The 24,647-nt window shown below is 34.8% G+C and overlaps 4 protein-coding genes across 5 annotated transcripts in view; 3 read left to right on the top strand and 1 right to left on the bottom strand.

The window, feature by feature from the left end:
• Positions 1–6,634, top strand: part of LOC145277617 (mitochondrial inner membrane protease ATP23 homolog) — a 29,577-nt gene extending 22,943 nt beyond the window's left edge. The window contains exons 5-6 of the mRNA XM_080129150.1: positions 696–785; positions 6,377–6,634. Coding sequence (XP_079985276.1) covers positions 696–785; positions 6,377–6,574 — 288 coding nt within the window. The 3' untranslated portion in view covers positions 6,575–6,634. The remainder of the gene's footprint in view (positions 1–695; positions 786–6,376) is intronic.
• Positions 6,635–13,298: 6,664 nt separating this feature from the next.
• Positions 13,299–13,928, top strand: LOC145278159 (uncharacterized). The gene has a single exon (XM_080130438.1). The coding sequence runs from the start codon at positions 13,299–13,301 to the stop codon at positions 13,926–13,928; it is 630 nt and encodes a 209-aa protein (XP_079986564.1).
• A 2,186-nt stretch (positions 13,929–16,114) lies between these two features.
• On the top strand, positions 16,115–16,525 carry LOC145278161 (uncharacterized). The gene has a single exon (XM_080130440.1). The coding sequence runs from the start codon at positions 16,115–16,117 to the stop codon at positions 16,523–16,525; it is 411 nt and encodes a 136-aa protein (XP_079986566.1).
• A 5,185-nt stretch (positions 16,526–21,710) lies between these two features.
• LOC145277616 (uncharacterized) overlaps positions 21,711–24,647 on the bottom strand; it is a 73,449-nt gene continuing 70,512 nt past the window's right edge. For both annotated transcript variants that reach the window (XM_080129149.1, XM_080129148.1), the window contains exon 13: positions 21,711–22,010. In XM_080129149.1, the coding sequence (XP_079985275.1) occupies positions 21,894–22,010 (117 nt within the window). In that variant the 3' untranslated portion in view covers positions 21,711–21,893. The remainder of the gene's footprint in view (positions 22,011–24,647) is intronic.

Consider the following 24,647-nt stretch of genomic DNA (forward strand, 5'->3'; position numbering starts at 1 on the left):
TCTACATGCATGCTAGTTATAAACACACAGACACTCTGTAACGTTCGTAACGTTTCTGTGTAAATAAATATTCCTTGTACATATGTAAATATATGATCCTGTTTCAGCATGCTTCATTTAAATGTTTTAAATGTACTCATAACACGTGCCATTATTGTTGATTGCTTTCTTTATTATGTTGTCCTGGTAACGACGACCTCCAACAATTCAGCTTATTGAACACGCAGCCATTTCTCTTAACCTGTTCATATACGCAGCCTACAATAAGGGGATCCAACTATACAACCAGTATACTAACTGCACACCCGCTCCCCGACACATGTTAGTACTGTAACATGTCTTTACTGATTGCTTGGCATTACTAATCTAATGTGCAAATTGTAAAAAAACATTAATTTTATTAGCATATACTGCCTCCTTTAATCTTCTTTTTTTTTTTCCAACACAAACATGGTTGCTTGTAGTGATATTCAAATACATGTACAACCAGAAAATGTATAGCTTTTCAACAGCATAAAATTAACCAATTTTTTAAAATTTAATACAATTTCTCACAAATATTTTTCTTGGTTAGTATGCATTATCTTTTTATTATAGGCTTAAAAATAGGGAAACTAAAAATTTTGCTGCAAAAATGTGTTAATCTAAAATTCATGATATTCTCCTGACGAATTTCTCCTTTTTGTTTTATACAGATTCGTGCTGCTAACTTCATGCATTGTTCCTTTATGTCAGCCTTTTCTGCAGGAGTTACTTCCCCTTTGAACATCAAACAAAAACATGCAGTAAGTGATGGAAATATGAATTTTTTTTCTTTTTTAATTCTTATTGACTTAATCTATAGAATAATATGCTAAGGCAATGTTATATTTGTGTGTATGTAAAACTCTAAATAAAATACACTCTTAGTTTTTAGGCTATAACAAAGGCTGCTGTGAAGAAGGTGGGCTCTCTATACCGTGCTAAAGGATTATTTATGCCTGAGAGTATATTGTACCTCTACAAGGCCATCATCCGCCCATGTATGGAATATTGTTGTCACATTTGGGCTGGTATATCTACTGTTAGCCTTTCCCTCCCAGACAGAGTTTTAAAAAAAATCACCAACCTGATAAGTTGCGGTCTATCAACCAAACTCCAGCCCTTGTCTCATCGACAAAATGTTGCATCACTGTACCTATATTGCAAGTATCTTAATGGTAGGTGCTCTGACGAACTATAAGTCCTTGTACCCCCTTGACGTAAATATCCCAAGCAAGCAGCAAAATCCCACCCCTACAAAGAGTTCCCTAAATGCCAAAAAAGTCTTTTACTCTAATAGTTTCCCCCATCTCAAACTGCTAAACTTTGGAATTCCCTCTCGGGTTCCTGCTTCTCTGACTGTACTGATATGCAAAAATTCACTTGTAATGTGAATAGACAGCTTGCTACTCAACTCCCTACATAGTGTCCCTGCAAATTGTGTCCCAAATAGTAACCCCCTCCATCCAAGTGGCACCGTGCCTTGTTTGGGGTACAATAGCAATAAAAAAACTTTCTTTTAATTATGTTCAGTTCAGAGATTGTACATAAATATTGTAGAGACTGCATTCCTATAAAAGATATATTCAAGCAATATACAACAGACAAAGGATATAACTGAAATTTTTAGACATCATTTATTTATCCGATAAAACACATATATATATATATATATATATATATATATTGTCTTGGAAGTTTTTTTAACTTATAAAACTATTTGAAAAAACTTATTTAATTTTTATATTTTTTTTATCATTCGTTAAAAAACTATTTAGTCGGTAAGTCATTCAGTCACCTGCAATCAATGCATTAACTTGTTTTTTGTTTTTTAATTCACAATAGTCCTAATATTATTTCAGGGATCATCAATTGTCTACCATGAAACTGTTTTGGGGGATTTAAAAACAAAGCAGTGTATTAAATCAGGGCTCCTCAGCAGTGTTGCTCAAATACCACCTCCCTTAATTACAAGAACAAAAAAAATGTTCTGAATATTTGATCTAGTTTTCTACTCTAGATTAATTTGGCTAACTTATTCATGCTATCAAAAAAATGTCTTCCTTACCTGTGACACTCGTCCTTGTCTCCAAATTTAAAATGGATATATATATATATATATATATATATATATATATATATATATGTGGGTGGGTGTGTGTGTGACACTATTAAAGTCTCTATGGAGAAGTTTTTCTCATAGAGGCCAATTTAGGTCATTTTTCAAAGTAACGTTATATGGCTTGTCATACCGTTTTTCTGGGTCAAAATTTAATGGGGAATTAAAAAAAAAACTGTCAAAAATACAAAATCTGGCCTAGTTTTAGAGATATATTAGAATTTTCAAAATGTGTCAGATCACTAAATTGAACATTAGTATTTTGACCAGTTTCCCAAACATAATAAAACCATAGTCCTTGTACTGTTTTTTTTTTTTTTTTTTTTTTTTTTTTTACTAAGAACCTAAAATTGAAAATAAGATACTTTTTTAAAGAGGCTGGAAGATTTACTGATTATTAAATTCAGAAATAACATGTACGGTCATACAGACGGCAAACAAAATGTTACTTTACAAAGAGAAAACGTTAATCAAGCAGTGTATGACAATCTCATCTCTAAGGCAATGTTGCATGATATACTTCGGTTTTGAAGCCAGTGCAGCATCACTTAAGTTTTCACCGAGTTCCTGGATATGATGAACAGGTTTTTGGTTGTAGTTGTCATTGCCAACCCATTTCACAATCAATTTCTCTCTCTGACCAGAGAAGCAGTGTTGTAAGTGCCACTTAATTGATCCCATTTAACTGCATACAATATTTGAATGTGAACTATCATTAAAATGGTTTTGATAATATTGCATCATAACAACAGCATCAAGTTAAGAGAACAACAATTCCGTTCTTGTGTTCAATGTAGTAAAAGAATCTAACGTCATTATCGTAACAAATATAGAATATGTCTAAGTAGTATATACTGTGGCAATTTTGCAGAGCTTCAATTCTGTGATTGTGTACTTTGGGTACATTGTTTTTGACATAATTCATGAGTTTTCCAGCATTTTACTAGCATACACACCATAAAAAGTGCACTTTTTTAGAAAATTTGAACATTTGACCTGGATGATAAATTAATGTCTTAATTTCAATACTAATAAAAAAATTAATATACATATTGTCATAAATACAGGTAAGAAACTTTTCTACGATTTGGATTTTTTATTTAGACATATTTAGAGCCTGTGATTTAATTTAGCAAAAAAAATTATTTTCAGCTTTAAAAGCTAATGTTCTCTACAAAATTAGTTGTAACTTTTCCCGTTTGCATCAGATTTTAATAAAACTGGTGTTTTCTGATCAGTGGATGGTATGTTGTATTGGAATTACTAATATTTCACGAAACTTTATATTTGGGTTTTAGCCGGGGAAAATCTGTGCACAAGTGTGAAAATTGAAATTTGCCAGGTGAAGGTCAATTTGACGGCATTACGAATATGCATGTGTAACGAAAGGTTAATACACTAAAGCAGACATATTCATACCGAGACATACATCCATAAACGTACAAATGCACAAAACATGCGCATACATACATATATGTCTGTTTTAGTCTATTAAACTTTCATTCTCTATTATAGTGACAACTCTTTTTCTTTCTCTTCTCTATCACCTTACCCCTCTTTTTAACTTATATTGACACGCAACTCATGTCAACGAAAACATTTGCAAACTTCTTTTCATGACACGTGAAAAACAGTATATTAACAGAACCTCTCCTCCATATCCACTCTCCTATACAGTCTACTGTTTCAGTAAAATTATAACCCGCTTTAATCATTTCAGACTTATATCCAGTTGTTAATCTATTTTTGAATAATCTCCAAATAGGTTGAAATGCAGTCTCTCTCCATTTTTATCCTCTTTTTTTAGAGAGCTCGCAACTTTTTATGTTTTTTTTTTTTTTTTTTTTTTTAATTTCTTTAATTTTTTTTCCATTTTCTTTGTGGTGTCGAGGGGTTCCGAGTTGCCTGAGGAAGTCTCATTGACTGATGGCTATTTGTAGCGACCATATGTAACTGTTTACCCTCAAATAAATAATAAATAAAAATATTTTGCTCTTTTTATTGAGCACTATCTAACAACCTCGTTGTCTTTATCAGTCCTGACTTTTGAGCATCTCAAACCTGAATATATAACTAGCAAGACCTCCAACACATGCTAGCATGTAAAATGGATGTTAAACCATATATAAATATCTCGTGATACAAAATAAATTAATCTACAAACTAATTCAATAAAGAACATGTGTCTGTGGTTTTAACATAAAATAATTCAATAACTTTTGACATACTGTCAACCAAAACTCGACTTGACAAAACTATTTATTTGTGCGTATTTAATCGAATTAGATTATTGACCGACAACGCAAAATAAAACTTGCATGTACAATGCTCAAAACACGGATATAAGAGGCAACATAAGAATATCTATCTTAGTTAGATAAGAAAAGGCATTTTTTTTTAAAAATCTATATTAATAAAGTTATCTTATGAGATTTTAGAAGTTATACCTAAATAGCATTTAAGTTGATATATCAAACTTTAATTCTGATTATCCAATTTTCATTTGTTATTGCTATGTTATTAGCACTAGAATAACATGTTTCGCTACGGTTTATTGTTTTTATAAATCCTGAGAATGCGCCAATAGACCCAACCGATGGCTTTTCCGTCTCTAACATCTCAGGAAGAGACCAGCCTATAGCTGTGAATCTGTTGGTTCAGAAATAGATCTTCTCTCGTTCTTGAGATGAGAATCACCTTTTCTCTCTTGGGTCAAAAACACTTTGGGTTAAGTGGAAAATTCAACCATCTGAAAATGAGAATGGGGGGGGATCAAAAGTTGCTATGGCTAGATGGGGTTACAAAACCAACCCAACCATTTGCAACTGTGGAAAAGAGGATCATATAATGGAACACTGCATTGTCTGCCGTCTACCACCCAACCGATGCAGTTTGAAAGATCTTGCAAGGTACAACAATAAAGCAAAGAATTGTATAAAAGATGGGAAACTGTTGTATGAGCACACCTTTCAAAGATATGCAAAGAAAAATATAATTTGACAGTAAAACATTTTATTTTGACACAATCTATTACGTAAGTATTAAAAAAATAGCAGTTAATGTGCTGCTAGATGATAACACCCTGGAAGTAGTCGACTTTTTTCTGCTACCTAGGAAATATGCTGAATACAGATAATGTTAACTCGGTAGAACCACAAGAGTGCAAGTAATATAAGCATAATTTTGTGAGGTTGCCTCTAATCACTAGTTTAAATAATTAATTTGAAATTTGAAACTTTAGTCTATCTTCGATTCCAAAAACGATTCTTTTTATTTTTTGTTTAAAACAATTTGCAAGTACTAGTGCTAATGATAAATAGTAGTTTTTATATTATTAGTAAAACTAAAATCTATAGATCATAACGAATTTAGGTAAAAATAGCACGGGTAGATAAATTGGAAAAAGTTGGCACAAGTAGAAAAAGAAATATACATGCAAATGTTACAATGAGTTTATGAAATCACTATTTTCAATCAATTGTGAGGAAAAGATTAAAGAAAAAAATTGTTCATGTAATGTATGTCCTCCACCCACAAGTGTACTCATACTTTTGCAAAAATATATGCACACATTGTATGGGATTTTATGATACAGTAGAACTCTGGGATACAGTGGCTCTAGGATACAAGTTTTCAGATTACAATGTGGAATGCAATGTTTTTCCAGTCCCCATTATGGTATTTGCCCTGCCTTACGGTGTTATTTATCTTATTTGATTATATACATGTGTATTATATACTGTATACTATGTACAGCATAATCACATTGACACACCGGTTTCCATTAGATCACCAAAGTTAAGCAAAGTTGAATCTGGTCATTACTAAATGGGTAATCATTTGGGACTTCAAGGTACAGGATGTGCTCTCCGCTTATCTCAGCATTGTTTTCAGTCGTCCTGGACTTCTTCTTGCCACTGGATTCAAGCAGTGCCGATTCAGGAGAGGTGTGGTTAGGGATGGTGCAACCCTTGCTGCACAATTACACACGTAGCTGCCCCTACAGGGGGTATCCATTGTCTTTTAAGACTAAGCAGAGGCATCAATATTCTGTACTGTATTTTGTTAGTAATTTTTGATGCCGTATTTTGGGGTTCTACTGTAATTTGAAAATTTTTTTAAAAAAAATTAAAAAAAAAAAAAAGCAACTCTGTAACTAAGTATTTTTTTTTTTTTTCTAGAAAAGAAATTGCACTTTTGCCTTCTATATTTGATGTGTTTTTTTTGTTTTTTCAGGATTGTGTAAAAAACCAAGCAGTGAAATCAATGGTAATTGTTAGAAATATTTCTTCTGAAGCCGCCATGGAAATTGTAAACAGTGTTTTTGACAAATGCTATAATGATTTAGAACCTGTTGGCCGAATACCAAGAAAAGCTTCTCGTGATACACATCGGGCTTTAGTAGAAGGCCAAATGTATGGATACACGGACTGAATTTATATATTTATGGAAAATTGTGCAGTTTTAGAAATAAAAAAAATAATTTTTCATTTCTATATTTCTCTGTAAACAACTTCAAAAAAATTTCGACGAAGGAACTTTTTTTTTCTTTTAAAGGGAGGTTTGTTTTACAATCCACAAAGGTACGAAAATGTTATCAAAAAAACAAATATATAATAAATAAATAAATGTTATCAAAGGCAAGATAAGTTACTTTTCTACTAAACTGGATAAGATTTTAGTTTTTATTTATTTTTTTTTTATTACATTTTCACCTGCATTTCTGGTTTGAACGTTATTTGTTTGAAATTATTTGTTCAAGGCACATTGCCACTTTGGTGTAGGGGGCTACTAACAGGGGCAACAACTACTGGGGTACTATGTAGGGATTTGGGCAGCAAGATGTTGGTTCACGTTGCACTTGAATTTCTGCATGTCAGTACAGTTGGGGAAACAGGGACCTGGAATGGAACTCCAAAGTCTAGCGGTTCTGGGAAAGAAACTACTGGAGTAGAAAAATCTTTTACATCTAGGGATCTCTACTGTGTGGGGGTGGGATTTTGCAGCCTGTCGGGTCTGTCGAGGGTGTTCACGTCGTGGGGGAACAAGTGCTTGCAGTTCGTCAGAGCATTCACCATTAAAATACTTGTAGAACAGGCAGAGGGATGCAACATTTCGTTGATGGGACAGAGGCTGAAGCTTAGATGCCAGTTCAGGGCCTATCAGATTTGCGACTCTCTTTTGAACCTTGTCAAGGAGTGAGAGACTAGTAGCCGATGCACCAGCCCAAATATGACAGCAATACCCCATACATGGGCGAATGGTGGCCTTATAGAGGTACAGGATACTTTCGGGTGTTAGTAGTTTTCTAGCACGATAGAGAGAGCCCACCTTCCTTGCAGTGGCCCTGACAATGCCCTTAATGTAATTGTTCCAACTCATGTTTCCTGTGAACGTTAGGCCAAGGAGCTTGAAAGATGTATTCTCAGATAAAGAGTCGTTGGCCATTGCTATAGGTGGTAGAGAAGGTTTCTTGTAATTATTGAATGAAACTAGTTTAGTCTTGGCAGCATTGAATGTGACCATCCATTTTTGTCTCCAGTCCACTACAGATCAGAGGTCATCCTCTAGTGTTTCTGCCATTTCTTTAGATATGTGTTCATTTGTTTTCCTGTCGTGCCTGTTATAGAGTGTGGTGTCATCAGCATATATACCCATCTCAGAGGCAATTTTGTCAGGGAGGTCATTTATGAATATCAGGAACAATAGAGGTCCAAGGATAGACCCCTGGGGCACTCCCGCATTTATGTCATATTGTTTAGATGTACAACCGTCAAGGACAACCTGGATTTTTCTCTCATCTAAGAAGGATTTAATTATATTAAGTATTCTACCAGTGATACCGTATGATCTAATCTTCCTGAGGAGACCCTCATGCCATACCCTGTCAAAAGCCTTAGATATATCTAGGGCTACCGCTCTGCCCTCCCCCGCTTTGTCCAGTGAATGGTATATACGTTCAGAGATTACAGTTATGATGTCTGCTTAGCATCTGTAAGATGATGGACTAGAGCATGGTTAATTAAGGTCTCAAATATTTTGGCAAAAAGTGGGAGGAGGCTAATGGGGCGATAATTTAATGGGTCAGTTCTTTCGCCATAATTCTTGAATACTGGTAAGGGTGATTTTCAGATCATCTAGCGTGACGTCTGTCCGCATAGGAAATTCAGGTAGGGGGTGGTTGGAAGGGTTCAGTGTTGAGTTTGAGGCAAACCGACTGGCAAGCATGTTAGCCTTTTCGGTTGCTGAGCAAACAACCTCGTGATTGTTGATTAGTGGGGGAATTGTTGATTGCCCATTATTTACTACACTATTTAATGTAAAATGTTTATTTGGTTTGAAAAACAATATTAAGCATTACTGAAGAACAAGAAAAAAATGGTCACAATATCTTTGAAGGCTCGACAAAAACTTCAAAATAAAAATGATGAACCCACCCAATAAATGTTACCATGATATTTATTGGATGGGTTCCTACCATAATTTTGTTTTGTTTCTTATTTTGAAATTATTATTGAGATTTCAAAGATTAGAGACATCGCAGCCATTTTTTATTGTTCTCATTCAATGTTACTTGTTTTTTGAGCCGAACAAACATTTTACATTAAATGAAAACACTAAAAACTTATCCAGCTAAGTAGAAAAGTAACTTATCTTGCCTGGGATAACATTTGCTATATATTTGTTTTTATTGACAACTTTTACATATCTCTGTGAATTGGAATATAAACTCCAAAAAGGTAATGAAATTGAAGCCAGCATTTCTGGTTTGAACATTATTTGTTTGAAATTATTTGTGTGGAAAGTTCTTGCAAAAAGGAAAATTGTCTGGCTTAGTTTTTGAAAAGGGAGTTAGATATCACTCAAATTTTTGTGGTATTTGTAAGCATTGGGTGCACAAGAAGTGTGGTGGAATTACTGGTAGATTGAGAGAGGATAACAGGTTTGTTTTATAAGACTCTAAAGTGAGGAAAAATTATATTTCCATGATGAGACTATCAGGATTTTCCAGAAGTTTTGCTATATTGGTGGTATCATTGAAGCACAAATTAAAAAAAAACAGAAAAGAATTCTAACAAAGACACCTCTTAAAGGTAATTAATGAAATTGAAGTAAGTATATTTGATTTGAACACAAGTTATTCATTAACTCCATGTTTTCTTACTACTCTCTCAGAACATATCCTAAATTTTCTTATAAAGTGAAAGAAAACCTTTTTTTTTTCTTTTTTTTTTTTTGCATGATGCTAATCGTTCAAAACAATCTATACACACAGCCATTTAATTCATTTTCACTCTTTCATCCAGCATGATTTGAATAGATCGGTTACATTCAGCATTTGAAAAAGGGATTATCCCGAAATATATAATGGAAATTGTCACATACAATAGACCTTTACAAGTAAGACATTTATACTTAACACAATTGAATAAATATATGTATATATAGACATATATGTATATATTTATTGATTTGCAAATTGTTACTTGTTTTCGTCTTTTCTTCAACACTGACTACATTCCATTCTTTGCATTGTGATAGCCTTCTAAATCTCTTCTACATACCTATCCCACAATCCTTCAAGCAAACTACATCTCATTTTTATCCCTTAGTCTGAGCAAGACAGAGTTTGCAACAACCAAAATACTGTTTCAGATTTCCGAAAAGCATGCTAGAACTGGATGCCAAATCAACTTCATCAAGCGCTGCATCAAACACAAGATTCTCTCCAACTTTTCAAGAACTTACATCGACCTTCATTCCTCTATCAAAATTAAAGCGGTCAAGAAATTTCATACAAGCATTTTACACGTAGAAACTTCTACAATATCTCCACCACATCCTACACCAACTCCTTGAAGAATTCAACACCACTAGGCCTGTACTGACGACAACCCCTACACCTATTCTTACACAAAATAACCACAGCCATAGATAAATGTTATCACTACAATCTCCAGACAGAAAAGAAGACTACAAAAACAAATTTATGTAACTACACAAAAACAACCCCGCACACACACTTTATCAAAAGGGCACCAGTTCCAGTACTCGCACTCCTTAAGCTATGCACACCCTAGTCACAGACCTCACGAATTCCCTCACACACGAGGAAAAAGATCTTAGCCTCAAACCCAAATTCATCATCACCCAAAATGTTAACACCCTTTTCAACCTAGAAACACACTTCTGCAAAGCGGCTTACCACCTAAAATGGCTATCCACCAACAACACTCACACTCCCTGCACTACTGATGATTTCCACGTATACCAACTAGATCACCCATTACATCTTCCACCCAATAACCAGGAATTACATGAAGCTCTCAAGATTGAAATGTAACATTTTCGATATTATAAAATGCGAACAAGCAAGTGTTGTACAAAACATCTTGTACAAACAACGCTGCTCACTTGAGAGCCTCAAACGTAAAGACTGTGTCTACTTACCTTTCAATAAAGGAAAGGAGTGCTGCGTCATACCTTAAGACATATACGACCTCACTCACACACCTAAGAAACGACACTATACATCCCAGTTACTGACATTACATCCACACAGATCGAAAATCACATCAACACTGCATGGGCCAACATATGTAGAATTAGAGACCTCCCCAACAAGTGCATACAAAACTTCACAACTAAAAATACCAGGCTCCCCACTTTTTACTACCTCATCAAAACCTACAAAACAAGCTCAACCCCACAAATTAGACTAATGGTATCAAGCACTGAAGGACCTCAATACAAGATCTCTTGGCTACTCTCTCAGCAACTTAAACCCTTACTCTCCTCCTTCCCCGTACACGTCAGCAGTTCCGATGAGATACTCCGCCATCTACACACCCTCCAACTACAACAATTTAAACAAAGTAAATACTCCTTTAGCCTCGATGTAGTTACCCTCTACACTACAGTACCAGCGCACTCAGCAGTAGACCTAATCATCAACCGCATCTCCTCCTATATCACTTTCCACCAAACATACAGACAAATCACAGGACTGCCCATGGGTTTTAGTCTCTCGGGCATACTGGCTATTTCGTACATGGACAGATTAGAATGTCGAGCCCTCAATACATGCAATTCAGTCATATTTCTCTCTATGTCAACGTTCTGATTCCCACACACCGATACTGAGAACATCTATACCATATTCTCTGATATCGACCCACATATAGAATTCACCATTGAACACTCCAGCACTAACAGATCCCTATCACTTCCAGATTTTGACCTCAAAATATCAGACAAGGGACCTATCACAACAAAATTCTATTAAAAAGCAGCCAGCCGAAACATTCGTACGTTATAAGTCGGCCCTTTCTACTAAGGCCATGATCGGATATGCAATGAATGAGTTCATCCACATCCAAAATAAGTGCAGTAAAACAGCAGACAAAATAGAATGCACAAAACAGTTTCACCAGGTCCTAGAAACAAACGGATACCCCAACACCGTCACTAAACACCTAGAACCCCCCCCCAAAAAAACATGTAAGAAGCTTCCCTTCCAATTTCTGCTTTCTTAAAATGCCCCACCTCAGCAACAAGATCACGATGGCCGTCCACAGGGCTATCAGAAGAGGAGGGGGCTCAATATGCAACTAGCCCACTCTGGACCATCCCTTAGACAGTAGCTATCCAAACACAAGCGCAATGAGGACCCACCATCAAGCACACTCGGAAATTGCCCCATTTACCCTCGCAATCATTTGTCACCGCACACAGTCTACAAACTAGAATGCTCCGTCTGCAAAAAATTCTACGTGGGCAGCACCATGAGGCCCCTACATATAAGAATCAAAGAATACACACTGACACAAGCATCATCATTCCACAAACACCTCAGCACCTGGCAAAACACCAATAAATCTATTAAAGTTAATATTTTAGCCACAGAATGCAATATTGGGAATCTTCACATAAAGGAATCACTACTAATATCCAAACTCAACAACAGACTGGAACTCAGATCATCATTCATTATATAACATTACATATTATTTCATCACAGACTTATCATTACACCATACTATCCTAACCCACCAGAACAAATATACCGCTATACCCTTCTCATACGCTACCTGGCTAACCTAACAGTACAAATATGACCTTACTACAAGACCCCCACCTCGTAAAAATTAAATAAACAAAAAAAATTGGTAAAATAAACTAATTGTTAGGGTCCACCTAACAAGAAAAAAAGAAAGGGTTATTGCCCTTGAACTGGCAAAAGAGTTATCCCCCTTGGGGACGTGGCAGTTGGTTATGACACTCGAGAGATAACACAAGACAGTTCTGATCATTACACATCCAGTGGCTCATCTATCTAAATCTCTTTTAAATAAAATTGTTAAATGTTTCACCTTGGTTTTGCATCATTTTCACAATCAATTTTCATTCTAAATACGTAACAATTGGCAACGAGGTTTGTTTTTGTTTTATTCAAACACACGTGAGAACAAATACATTTACATTAAACGTTTTTAATAAAAAAAAAAATTAATTAATTAATTTAAAAAAATAGAAATGGATGTTACCATAGAACAATTAATGCAACAACAGTTACGTTTGATGTAACTTTTTTCAGAGAGATTCTCAACATCTTCAACACCAGTTTCGGAAACAAAACTCATGACATTGGCAGAATCGATCACAAATTCTATCACGCAATTCCATTATGATCCAATGGCTAAATCGACGTTCTGTACGTGTTTTTCACGTTTTGAGGACCTCTTTCAGGTGGAATTCAAGGAACAAGCTGACAACTGGAAGGTCAGACTTCTGCTACGTAAACTTGTGTCGTCAGAACATGACCAGTATGCTAATTATATTCTCCCAAAACACTTATGTGATTACAACTTCGATGAGACAGTACAGACATTGAGGCAGATATTTGGTGAGCATATTTCATTATTCAATATGCGCTTCAATTGTCTTAATATAATAAAATGTGAGTCAACTGATTTCTTGACTTACATAGGCATTGTAAACAGAATGTGAACGGTTCAAAATAACGTCCATCACAGACGCTCAATTCAAATGTTTAATTTTTGTGTGTGGCTTGAGATCAGAGGGGGATGCTGATATTCGTACATGGATTTTGTCAAAAATAGAGCAGAATCCAGACATAACTTTACAACAAGTTACCATGGAATGCCAGCGTCTCGTTGATCTGAAGCATGATTCAACAATAGTACAACAATCGACAGCTTCCACAGTTAACACTGTCCAAAGACAACAGCATCCCACCCCACGGACGTCAACACCTATCAAGCCACCTTCAGCTTGGGGGAATTGTGGCAGCTGGCATTTTATACGGAACTGTACAATCAAGACATACCGCTATCACAGCTGCAACCGACTGGGTCATAAAGAAGGATTCTGCACCCCACATGGACAAAGATCAACGCAGAGTATACAAACCCCACATAATAAACAAAAACGTTACAAAACAAATATAAACAGTCTGGTGGCAACTTTTCTCCCAAGCCCAAAATCAAACCGAAAATATGTGGCTGTACAGCTGAATGGGCATCCTGTTCAGCTGCAAGTGGACACTGCCTCTGATATTACACTCATTTCAAAATCACTATGGGAAACCATAGGCCAACCTTTATTGACACCAACAAGTCATGTAGCGCAGAGTGCTTCCGTGGACTGTGTCCATATCATGGGTGAACTATCGGTTACCCTTAAAATGAAAGATAAAACAACATCAGGTACCATATACATAGCTCAAACCATAACTTACTTGGACTTGATTTTATCGAGCCACTAGATCTCCTTGATATTCCACTAAACCAGATATGTAAGGAGATATCCAGTCCATCACCTCAGGACAACAGTATCGACCAGACCAAAGACATCATAAAGCAATTTTCTCCAGTTTTCGCTAACAATTTGGACGCTGCACTCAGGCAGAGGCTACACTATTCCTCAAACCATCTGCTAAACCAGTATTTCGACTCTATCGTAGTAGTGAAGAAAGCAAATGGCTCAATTCGGTTGTGTGCAGATTTTTCAACTGGTCTTACTGCATCACTAGAAAATCACCAATATCCTTTGCCAATCCCAAATGATCTTTACACCATACTTAATGGTGGCTCTTGCTTTGCGAAATTAGACCTCACAGAAGCTTATCTTCAAGTCGAAGTGGCAGAAACCTCAAGGAAATTGCTTACCATCAACACACACCGTGAACTATTCCAGTTCACTCGTTTACCTTTTTGGGGTAAAAACAGCCCCTGCAATATTTCAGCAGATCATGGATACAATGCTCATTGGAGTGGAAGGTACAGCTGCATACTTAGATGATATCATCATTGTCGGGCAATCCAACCAGGAGTTGACAGAAAGAATTAGCAGAGTCCTAACCTGCATCCAAGACTTTGATTTCCAACTCCGGGCTGAAAAATGCCATTTTAATCTACCTTCCATAAAATACTTGGGATTTATTTTTGATGATCAAGGGTGCCAGCCAGATTCTGCGAATGTGTCAGCTATTCAACACATGCCACCCCATCAGACGTTAGCAGTTTACATGCATTTCTGAGACGAGTGAGTTACTACAGGAGTTTCTTGCCGTCACTTCATCAAATCAAAGCTCCACTCAACAAACTATTGACAAGAAACAAAATGGTCCTGGCCCATGGACTGTCAAAATCGTTTGATAAAATCAAAGCACTCATCAGATCAGACCTACTGCTCACACACTTTGACCCAAATAAAAAAATATTCGCAGATGGAAGTGAGAAGGCCATCATGTATGCATCCAGATCTCTGACGCCTGCGGAACGCAACTATAGTCAGGTGGAAAAAGAAGCACTGGCAATAATCTTTGCCGTAAAATAAATTTCACAAGATGTTTTTTGGTCGTCACTTTACACTGCTGACAGACCACAAGCCCTACTATCAATATTTGGCTCAAAGAAAGGTATCCCGGTATATTCAGCCAGTCAATTGCAATGATGGGCAATCATTTTACTGGGATATGATTTCAGTATACAATACCGCAGAACAATATAATTTGGCTAATGCCTTATCACGACTCATCAAAACACAGTCAGTGTTAGATGACGATAACGTCATTGCTGCCATCAGTGTTGAAGATGATTTTCAACGCATGCTTACAGATTGTATCCGGATAATTCCAGTGATAAGAACGGACATCAAAAGAGAAACACAAGATCCAATGATCCAAAAAGTGTGCAAATTTCTCCAAAATTCATAGCCTCCTAAACTCATGGGAGACCTCCAACAATTCAAACACTGCAGTGGCTCTCTTTCTGTAATTGATGATTGTCTGATGTTCGCAGATCGTGTGGTTGTGCCTACTAAGCTCAGGCAAGCAGTCCTTAGACAATTACATTCAGGGCATCCAGGCATTAACCGAATAAAATCAATAGTCCGCAGCGTGGTTTATTGGCCTAATATAGACAGAGACATTGAATGTACTGCTAAACATTGTATCCAATGTATGGAAGCACAACAGAACCCGCCTCGGATTGTGGATTCTCGCTGGACATACCCAGAACAACCATGGTCCAGAATACATGTAGACTTTGCCAGTCCAATCAATGGACTTAGTTTCCTTGTGGTGGTGGTGATGGCCAGAAATATTTCTAATGCAACAGACTCAATCCACAATAACAGTACTCAGACGGCTATTTAGCCAATACGGTATCAGACAATGGATCACAATTCACGTCAGAATCATTCAAGCAATTCTGCAAATCGTGCTGCATAACGCATGTCCAGTCACCACCTTATCACCCTCAATCCAACGGACAAGCCGAGCGCTTTGTGGATACATTTGAATGGGCATTACTCAAAGCGAGGGGAGAGGGAACAACAGATGAAATCCTACAGACTTTCCTCCTTTTGTATTGAACAACACCCAATGGAGCAGTGAAGAATGGTCTGTCACCATCAGAGGCACTCATGGGACAAAAACTTTGTACCACAATGGACGCTTTATGGCCCCAGCGACAAAGACAACCAGGCCCTAACGAAAAATCAATTCCAGTTGATATGCCAGTGTTTGTACAAAACTACAGATCTGGCCAGGCAAACTGGGTTCTGGGCATCATTTGCAAAACAAAGGGACACTTACTCTATGATGTTCAAGTCGGGAACCAAGTCTGGGTACGACACAAATCAAATACATCCAGATACACTCAAGGCAATCTAGGGGACAGCACGCCAACCATTCCATTCGATCTGTTAGTGGACACATTTGAACTGCCATCTCCATCACTTCCCATGCAAACAAATGTAAATGAGAAGGTTGAAAAACCCTACAGGACTTGGCCAAAGCGCAGTTGCACTCAAGTAAAGCATCTCCAAGTTAATCCTAAATGCACTCACTACAGCTAAATACTTAAAGAGGAGATGTTAGGGTCCACCTAACAAGAAAAAAGAAAGGGTTATTGCCCTTGAACTGGCAAAAGAGGTATCCCCCTTGGGGGGATGAGGCAGTCGGGCATGACACTCGAGAGATAACACAAGACAGTTCTGATCATTACGCATCCAGTGGTTCATCTATCTAAATCTCTTTTAAATAAAATTGTTAAACGTTTTCCCTTGGTTTTGCATTATTTTTACGTGGCGATTTCACAATCAATTTTCATTCTAAACACGTAACAATTAAACAAACACCATAATCCTAACCTTAAATTTAAGCTAATAAACCTAATCAAATCCAGCTAAACACTAATAAACACAATTAAATATGCCTAAACACAATCCCCACAATGAAGATATCCAAATAACATTTAAACAAAATAAATAGCAATAAAATTTATTAAAATAATAATAATCATTGACATAAGTTTAAAATAAATATGTATATGTGTGTATGTGAATATATATATTTGTGTGTGTGTGTGTGTGTGTGTGTGAATATAGTGAATATATATATATATATATATATATGTATGTGCGTGTGTATGTGAATATATATATATATATATATGCGTGTGTATGTGAATATATATATATGTGCGTGTGTATGTGAATATATATATATATATATATATATATGTGCGTGTGTATGTGAATATATATATATATATATATATAATAATTTATAAAATATATATGGCGATTAAGCTACACTGAATATTCTGCGTTTCATCCAACTATAGGATTCGTCAGGCTTATGCGCGAATTCTGTGGTTGCTTCTTGTTTTTATATATGTTGAGGATTTCTAGTTGGCCAATCAGCTTTCTAGTATCCACCGCGCCCCTTCCTATCAGCCAATGGGCATGCATTTTATCAAACAAAGGATCTGTTTTAGAACTAGGTTAGTGGTTTTAGGTAGACGTTCTCTTTTTTTTTTTTTTTTTTTTTAATACATATAAATATACCTATGTGTACACACATACATGCACACACACACATATATATATATATATATATGTATGTGTGTGTGTGTGATCGTTTATGTATATTCATGTTTATTTAATTTATTTGTTTGTTTTCTATTGTTATTGTTAGTTTTAAAGCTATTTTGTATCGCTATCCTAGAGTAAGTTTTATTTTGTGAACACAGTTGTTTTCTATTTCCCGCCTACAGTTTAATAAATTTTGAGGTTCTTTAAAGTACAGGATAGAAAATTTTTCATGGAGGCATAATTTACATGGGTCGTCTAAATGTCTGCATGTGGTAGCTTGTCTCATTATTTTCCATTCGACTACCGGCGAATGTCCGCTTTCTTTGAGTTCCCAGTATTTATTCGCTAGTGTTGTTTTTATACGGTGTTTTTAATTTTTGAATGTGCTTTTGTGGTCATAGTATCGGATTTTGAAATCTAAGGAAGTCATGCCTATGTAATATTTCTTGTTATTCGGGTTTTCTTTCGCAAATATTGTTGCTTGATAAACTACGCTTTTTCTTAGACATTTATTTTGGACTGGGCAAAGTGTGCGGTGTCTACAATTGCATTTATCTTGTTCGTTATTAGTATTTTTATTTATGGTATGGTTGTTCTTGTCCAGGGTTGGTTTGTTATTATTATTATTATTATTATTTCTGCTAGTGTTGGTTTTATTTCTGTCATGGTGTCTACTTTTTTTATTGTTTATTTTGTTGTTGCTTACATTGTTTTCATTTAGTATTTTGTTATTATGTGCCTTAATTATCATCTCTAAATTTTCGCAACAACTGTAAGATAACTTCAAGGTATTTTTATTGAAGATTTTGTGTAAGGGGTTGGTTGCGGGAAAGTGTTTTTCAATAAGATCTAGAAATTTCTTGCCAAGTTTTGTTTTTAACATTTGATTGTATTGGGCCGTATACCAAATTATAGTTCTTTTTCTTCTATTTTTAATTTTATTATAGTTGTTGGTGTTTTGTTGCTTATATTTGATATCGATATTTTTGTATCCACTATTTTTTAGGGCTGTTTCGTAAATATTGGATGACCTGTTAAATGCATTTTCATCGCTTGAGTTATTACTGAGTCTACTTACGATCGAGTTAGGAATATGTTTTATAATTGATGGTGGGTGGTTGGACTTAGGGTTTACGTAAATTGGAGTAGCGTTATCTTTTAAGTATGGTTCATATGTGTTTTTATCTAAGTTTAACGTGACGTCCAGGAAGTTTGTTATTTTTATGTTAGCTGATACGTCCGCTTTTAGGCCTAATTTTTTCATTTCTTTGTGTATGATTTTCTTAAAGTTTTCTCCCTTGACTTTGTTGGAGTTTTTTATTATAGCTAGTCCGTCATCTCTATATAGGCCGATATCCGTAGTATCGAATATGCTTGTGAGGGTATATAGAATGAATAATCCCACAAGATCTGATGCCTCTGCAGAGTCTCTGGCACCCATCGCCAAATCGAATGAATTTTTCATTTTAGCTTTTATCCATTGGTTATTGTTATTTATTAGAACTGATTTTCTACATTTTTTAATGATGTTGATTTCTTCTGAGGATATATCAGTGTATGTCTCGGCAAATTCTAGGGCAATGTTAAAAAGTTCTTCGGATATCGAGGGATAAAAGTCTATGATGTCAAACTGTATGAACGTACATTTATCTTTGTTTTCTATATTTTTAAACCAGGTGATTGCTTCGGTAGTATTTGCCCACTGGTTTAGTTCTAGGTCTTGTTTGATTTGTTTGTTTACTCTAGAAAGTATAGTTTTGCTAATTCTACCTATTTCTGGTTTAGTTGGGTTTATCAGGCGGGTGCTGGGATTATTATTAAAGTCCCATTTGTGGTCTTTAAGCAGAATGTATGACTCTCTAGGTTTCAATTTGCCAACTTTATCGCTAATTTTTAGTTTATCGGTAATTTGTTTACTTTCAGTATTTATTATATCTATGTAGTCACATTCGTTTGTGTCTAGTTTTTTGTAGTTTTTTGTAATGTTTTCTGTGATTAGTTTGTTATATTCTTGCTTATCTATTTTATAAAAGTGTTGGATGAAACGCAGAATATTCAGTGTAGCTTAATCGCCATATATATTTTATAAATTACTAACTAGCTCTACCTACGTATTGAGGACTTTTGAAGTAAATACTTAAAGTTTACGCATAAATCTATACTTTCGTATATTAAATTTATGTGAATAAATGAAGTAGTTATATATATATATATATATATATATATATATATATATATATATATATATATAAATAAAATTAATAAAACCAAAGTTCATACAGCAACAACGGTATGGACAGCTAAAACTATGTATCATAACTGAGACCATCATCAAACGGATTATAGAAACACCCCCATTATCGATATAAGCTTATATATACCAGCAACTACATAAACCCATGAAAAGATATATAAAAAAAATAAATAAGTCAACAAACCTAGTCAATAATCAAACATGACAAGCTGGCATATAAATACAACCATTAACGGGTCACTTGTGATAAAAAGGATAAATAAACTAATTAAAATTAAATAAATAAATAAAATAACTCTTAAGACATCGAATATTTAATATATACACATATCTTTAACCTGTTAATTCTAATCGGTAAATATGGACAATCTCAATCGAACAAGAAGGAAAAAAAAAAAAGTTTCGTTTATAATCCCTTAGAGTTTCAATAAAAAATAAAAATAGCAAATTTCCAAGAATTAATAAATGTTAGCATCCACAACACTGATTGTCAATCCCGTATCCTCCTCTTGTTTTCTATCTTTCTACCTCTCCTAACCACATCCACATCTTTACACCCCAACAGGTGATGAAGAACCCCCCCCCATCCTCCACTCTCCTCTTCTCTTCTTTTTCCTCTTTCTCAACACTTAACCCATTCAAGTGAGCCACTCGCTTGACCTACATAGACCAGGTTATTTCACTGAATAAGCAAGGAAAAAATAAATAAATAAATAGAAGACAGCAGAAAAAAAAGACAAAATAGAAAAAGAATATATAAAATAAAATAAAGATTATGCAAAAGCAATGAATTATAAAAAGAAAAAAATATTTAAAAAAATGGAAGAAAAAAAAATCTAACAACAACAATAATGCTAATCACTCAAAACACGCTATACATATACACCCTCACTCCTTATATTTGCTACGGTACCCCACACAGTCATTTAATTTGTTTTAACTCTTCCATCCAGCATGGTTTGAATAGATCCATTACATCCACCATTTGAAAAAAGGATTATCCCGAAATATATAATGGAAATTGTCACATACAATAGACCTTTACAAGACATTTATACTTAATACAATTGAATAAATATATGTATATATAGACATATGTGTATACTTATTGATTTGCAAATTGTCACTTGTTTTGTTTTTTTTCAACACTGACTATATTCCATACCTCACACTGTGATAGCCTTCTAAATCTCTTCTACATACCTATCCCATACAATGCTTCACGCAAACTACATCTCATCTTTATCAAATCGTTTCTAAAATGTTTAGCTCTCGCATCCCTGTTTAACATAGCGTGTATGCAAATGCATGCAAAATTACATCACCGGTAGGAAAAAATGAAGACTTTAAAAAGGAGATCATGTTAGAGATGAAAATAACATTCAAGATCACTTTGGAGGTGTGAATGATGCTTGAAGACTATCACGTGAGAAATATCACAGCAATAACAAGAGAAGTAGGAGAGAGAAAAAAAAATTGAATTGAAGTTCTTTTCTGTTTTTTTGTCCACTTTGCGACTGAGATTGCATGTTGGTTCCCAGACATTACACTTGCATGTTAGTATAAAAAAAAGTGTAGAATCAGTGAAAAAAATTTTTTTTTTATGCAGGTCGATTTTTCTCTATATAAAAAAACGACTATTGTGTCGAACATCGCCGTCTTGTATTGGCAAGTAAATAGAAACTCAAACTTTAAAACGTTTTCAAACTACAAAAGCAAAGACTTTTTTTAAAAAAAATTATGTCCAAAATTCCTTTAATTTCTCAAATTATATACATTTTCTGTTAAATCTTATATATATATATATATATATATACATTACATGAAAGCCACAAAAGGTATTTATTTAATGTTACTTGAAAATATATTTATACATTAAGTGGAATGCAAGTCAACATTTTATAAGAAAAATTAAGTATTACAATTTTTTATTTGCTTATCAAGTTCAAACGAAATAAAAACAATATATTAAACATTTTAATTTATAGAAAAAAAATGTCATGATTAAAGACTTATATGTCCAAAAAGAAGCGATTGTGTGTGTGTGTATTTGTTTTTTTTTTTTTGTTTTTTTTTGTGGGGTATCACAGTTGCTCACAAATGTTCAGCTACATGTAATTTTAATGAATCTTGATCTGGGAATTTTCCACCACAAAGCGGACAGTTAAGGGCTTCTGTTTCTTCTTCATGTTGGGTAGCTTCATTATTTGTCTACAAGTATTTGAAAACAAAAACAAAAATAATAAATAGAAAAGTTTTAAAGGCGATTAGTAATTTAATAATAACACTCAAAAAAAAAATTTTTTATCAAATACTGGCTTTGCAAAGTTCAGTACTTGAAATGAAAATTTTAGGCAATAAATATTTAATTCATAAGTTTTTTTTTTTTTTTGTAAACGCAAGTGAAATTTTTGCATATATTCATATAAATAAACATTTTTCTTAATTTTAATACACATTTATTTATCCTTTGAATAAGATTATAATGAAATTAAAAGAAAGCATGACAATCAAGTTAAGTTTGTCTGCTCTTTTTTACTTCCTGTTTCTGTTGTTCATTTGACTGGATTAGACATGGTCAAGCGGAACAAGAAAGCCATTCTTGACATGGGTGGGGGTGCTTTCATGTTATTTGAAAGGAAGGAAGCAGACTTTGCTTGTCACTGTTGTCCTATGTGCAGAGCAAAAACTGGAAATCTCAAAAAGCAGAAATTTTGATTATAATTGAAAAAAGAAATCAATTCACTTGACCGATTGTGTGTGTGTGTGTGGGGGGGTCTCTTTCTTAAAATTTACAATTTAGAAATGGATGGCAACTTGTTGAAAGTCACGTCAGTCCACAGAAATTCCAGAAAGGAACATTTAAACATAAATACGAAACATTTTGTCTATGGAATTGAAAAAGTCATTGAGTTTAATTTTTTTTTTTAAAGTGAAGTTGGGGGGGGGGGGCAGTTAGTCACACTCTCCCTTCCTTTTCTCTTCTTGCTTATGCCTCATTAAGAAGAATTCTTGTGAGCAATGTTCAAGTTTAATTTAAGGAACGTTTTTAGGAGTTTATTCATTTTTAATTTTTTACAAAACCACTTTTACTAACTACTGTTAATATCAATGAAACTCAAATATGCAAAGTAAAATATAGAATAATAAAATTACAAATAAATAACACCAAATATTAATTTATTATGAACGGTTTAAAAAAGTGTTGTTTTCAGAGAAATTGTGATGTCAGGATCATTGGATAGCATAGAGCAAGCAGACAAGCTCATTGTATTTTAAACACAATTTATTCGCAGCAGAAACATTTGAATTATTTACAGAACGAATTTAGTGTCCGGTGAAGTCGCCATTTTGCTTAGGTCTGCCATCTAGAACTCTTTAGTCTTTTTCAGGATCTATAAAGGGTGATAACTCTTACTTTTTTATTTAGAGTTATTCCATCTTTTATCGCTATAACACCTCCCTTTTGACATATGATGTTTGTAGAATGTTTGATGTAGGTCTATTTGTAGAGTTGAAGTTGGTTTGCACTTTCGTTGCATCCTTCGGGTTAAAACTTTCTTCTCAGACATGCTTTGTTTACTACATGTTGCTTAAACATTTTGATGTAATTCAAATGTGTCCAGTAAAATATTTAATGGAATGATCGTGTTATTTGATTGTCTATTTGGAAGATATGAATGATGAAGTTGATATGCATGTCTGACCCAAATAGATGATTGTACATCCACATCATAGATTACATTACCAGAATGGCGTATTATGTGACCTTGTGCCCATTTTTCTTTACCATTGCAGTAGTCATTTGCTAATACAGGTTGTCATGGAAGAAATTTACGTGACCTTGCCCCATGATGGCGATTGTCCTGTTTCTCTTAGGAAGATTATTTAATAATGAATGAATATCATCCATTGATAAATATATTTTTCTGTTCATGAGTGCTTCAACAGGAGACTTTCCATTTGGCCAATTTGGATTTGGGGTAGCTACTTAGAAATTTTTCTATGATCTCTCGAGTAGTTCCTTCCTCTTTTAACTCTCTTAAACATGTCGGCAAAACATTCAGCTCAGCTATTTGATGGTGGATGGAAAGGTGGAGATCTGAGATGCTGAATACTGTTTTGTTTACAGAAGTTAGAAAATTCTGCTGAGGTAAATGCAGTACCATTATCAAAAATTAAGATTTCAAGAATGCCCAATCTGCTGAAAATTTCTTGTAGTTTCTTTAGTTTCATTTGATGTAGTATGGTTCATCTGAAAGACTTCTGGCCATTTACTGTAAGCATCAACCAATATCAAGTAATGTTGTTCATTAACTGGTCCTGCAAAGTCCATGTGTAGTCAAAACCAACATAACCAAGGCATTTCTGAGGCATGTAATGTTTTTCAAGGAGACTTCGCAACAAATTGACATTTGGCACAACTTTTTACAAGTTCCTCTAACTGCCTGTCCGTGTGGCCAATACTCATAGCCATGTGCCAAGGCTTTCATCCGATTCATTTCCTGATGTCCATAGTGGATGGGACAACAACACGTTCTCCAAAAAGAAGCGTCCCATTTATCATGGATAAAGAAGATCTCTGAAAAAATGGTTGAAGTTGCTGGTCAGTGCATGCTTTTGGCCAGCTTGTGAGATGAAAATGTCGAACTTTCTGTAATAATTGATCTGCAGTTGTAGCCTCCTGGATCATCTCTGAAGTGACAAGTAGCGATTTCACTGTGGAAACAAGCGTAGAGACAACTTCAGGTTCCACAGATATAGCAGCAATGACTGTGTCTTCCACTAGTTTTTGATGGGAAGAGATGAGTCTGGATAACGCATCTGCCTAGCAATTTTGTGGCCTGG

This window comes from Euprymna scolopes, chromosome 6 (assembly GCF_053919585.1).
Source record: "Euprymna scolopes isolate OS-2025 chromosome 6, ASM5391958v1, whole genome shotgun sequence".
Lineage (NCBI taxonomy): Eukaryota > Metazoa > Mollusca > Cephalopoda > Sepiida > Sepiolidae > Euprymna > Euprymna scolopes.

What these genes read in the sequence shown, in the direction of transcription:
- LOC145278159 (XM_080130438.1), top strand. Translation starts at nt 13,299, where the DNA reads ATGGAATGCCAGCGTCTCGTTGATCTGAAGCATGATTCAACAATAGTA.
- LOC145278161 (XM_080130440.1), top strand. Translation starts at nt 16,115, where the DNA reads ATGGACGCTTTATGGCCCCAGCGACAAAGACAACCAGGCCCTAACGAA.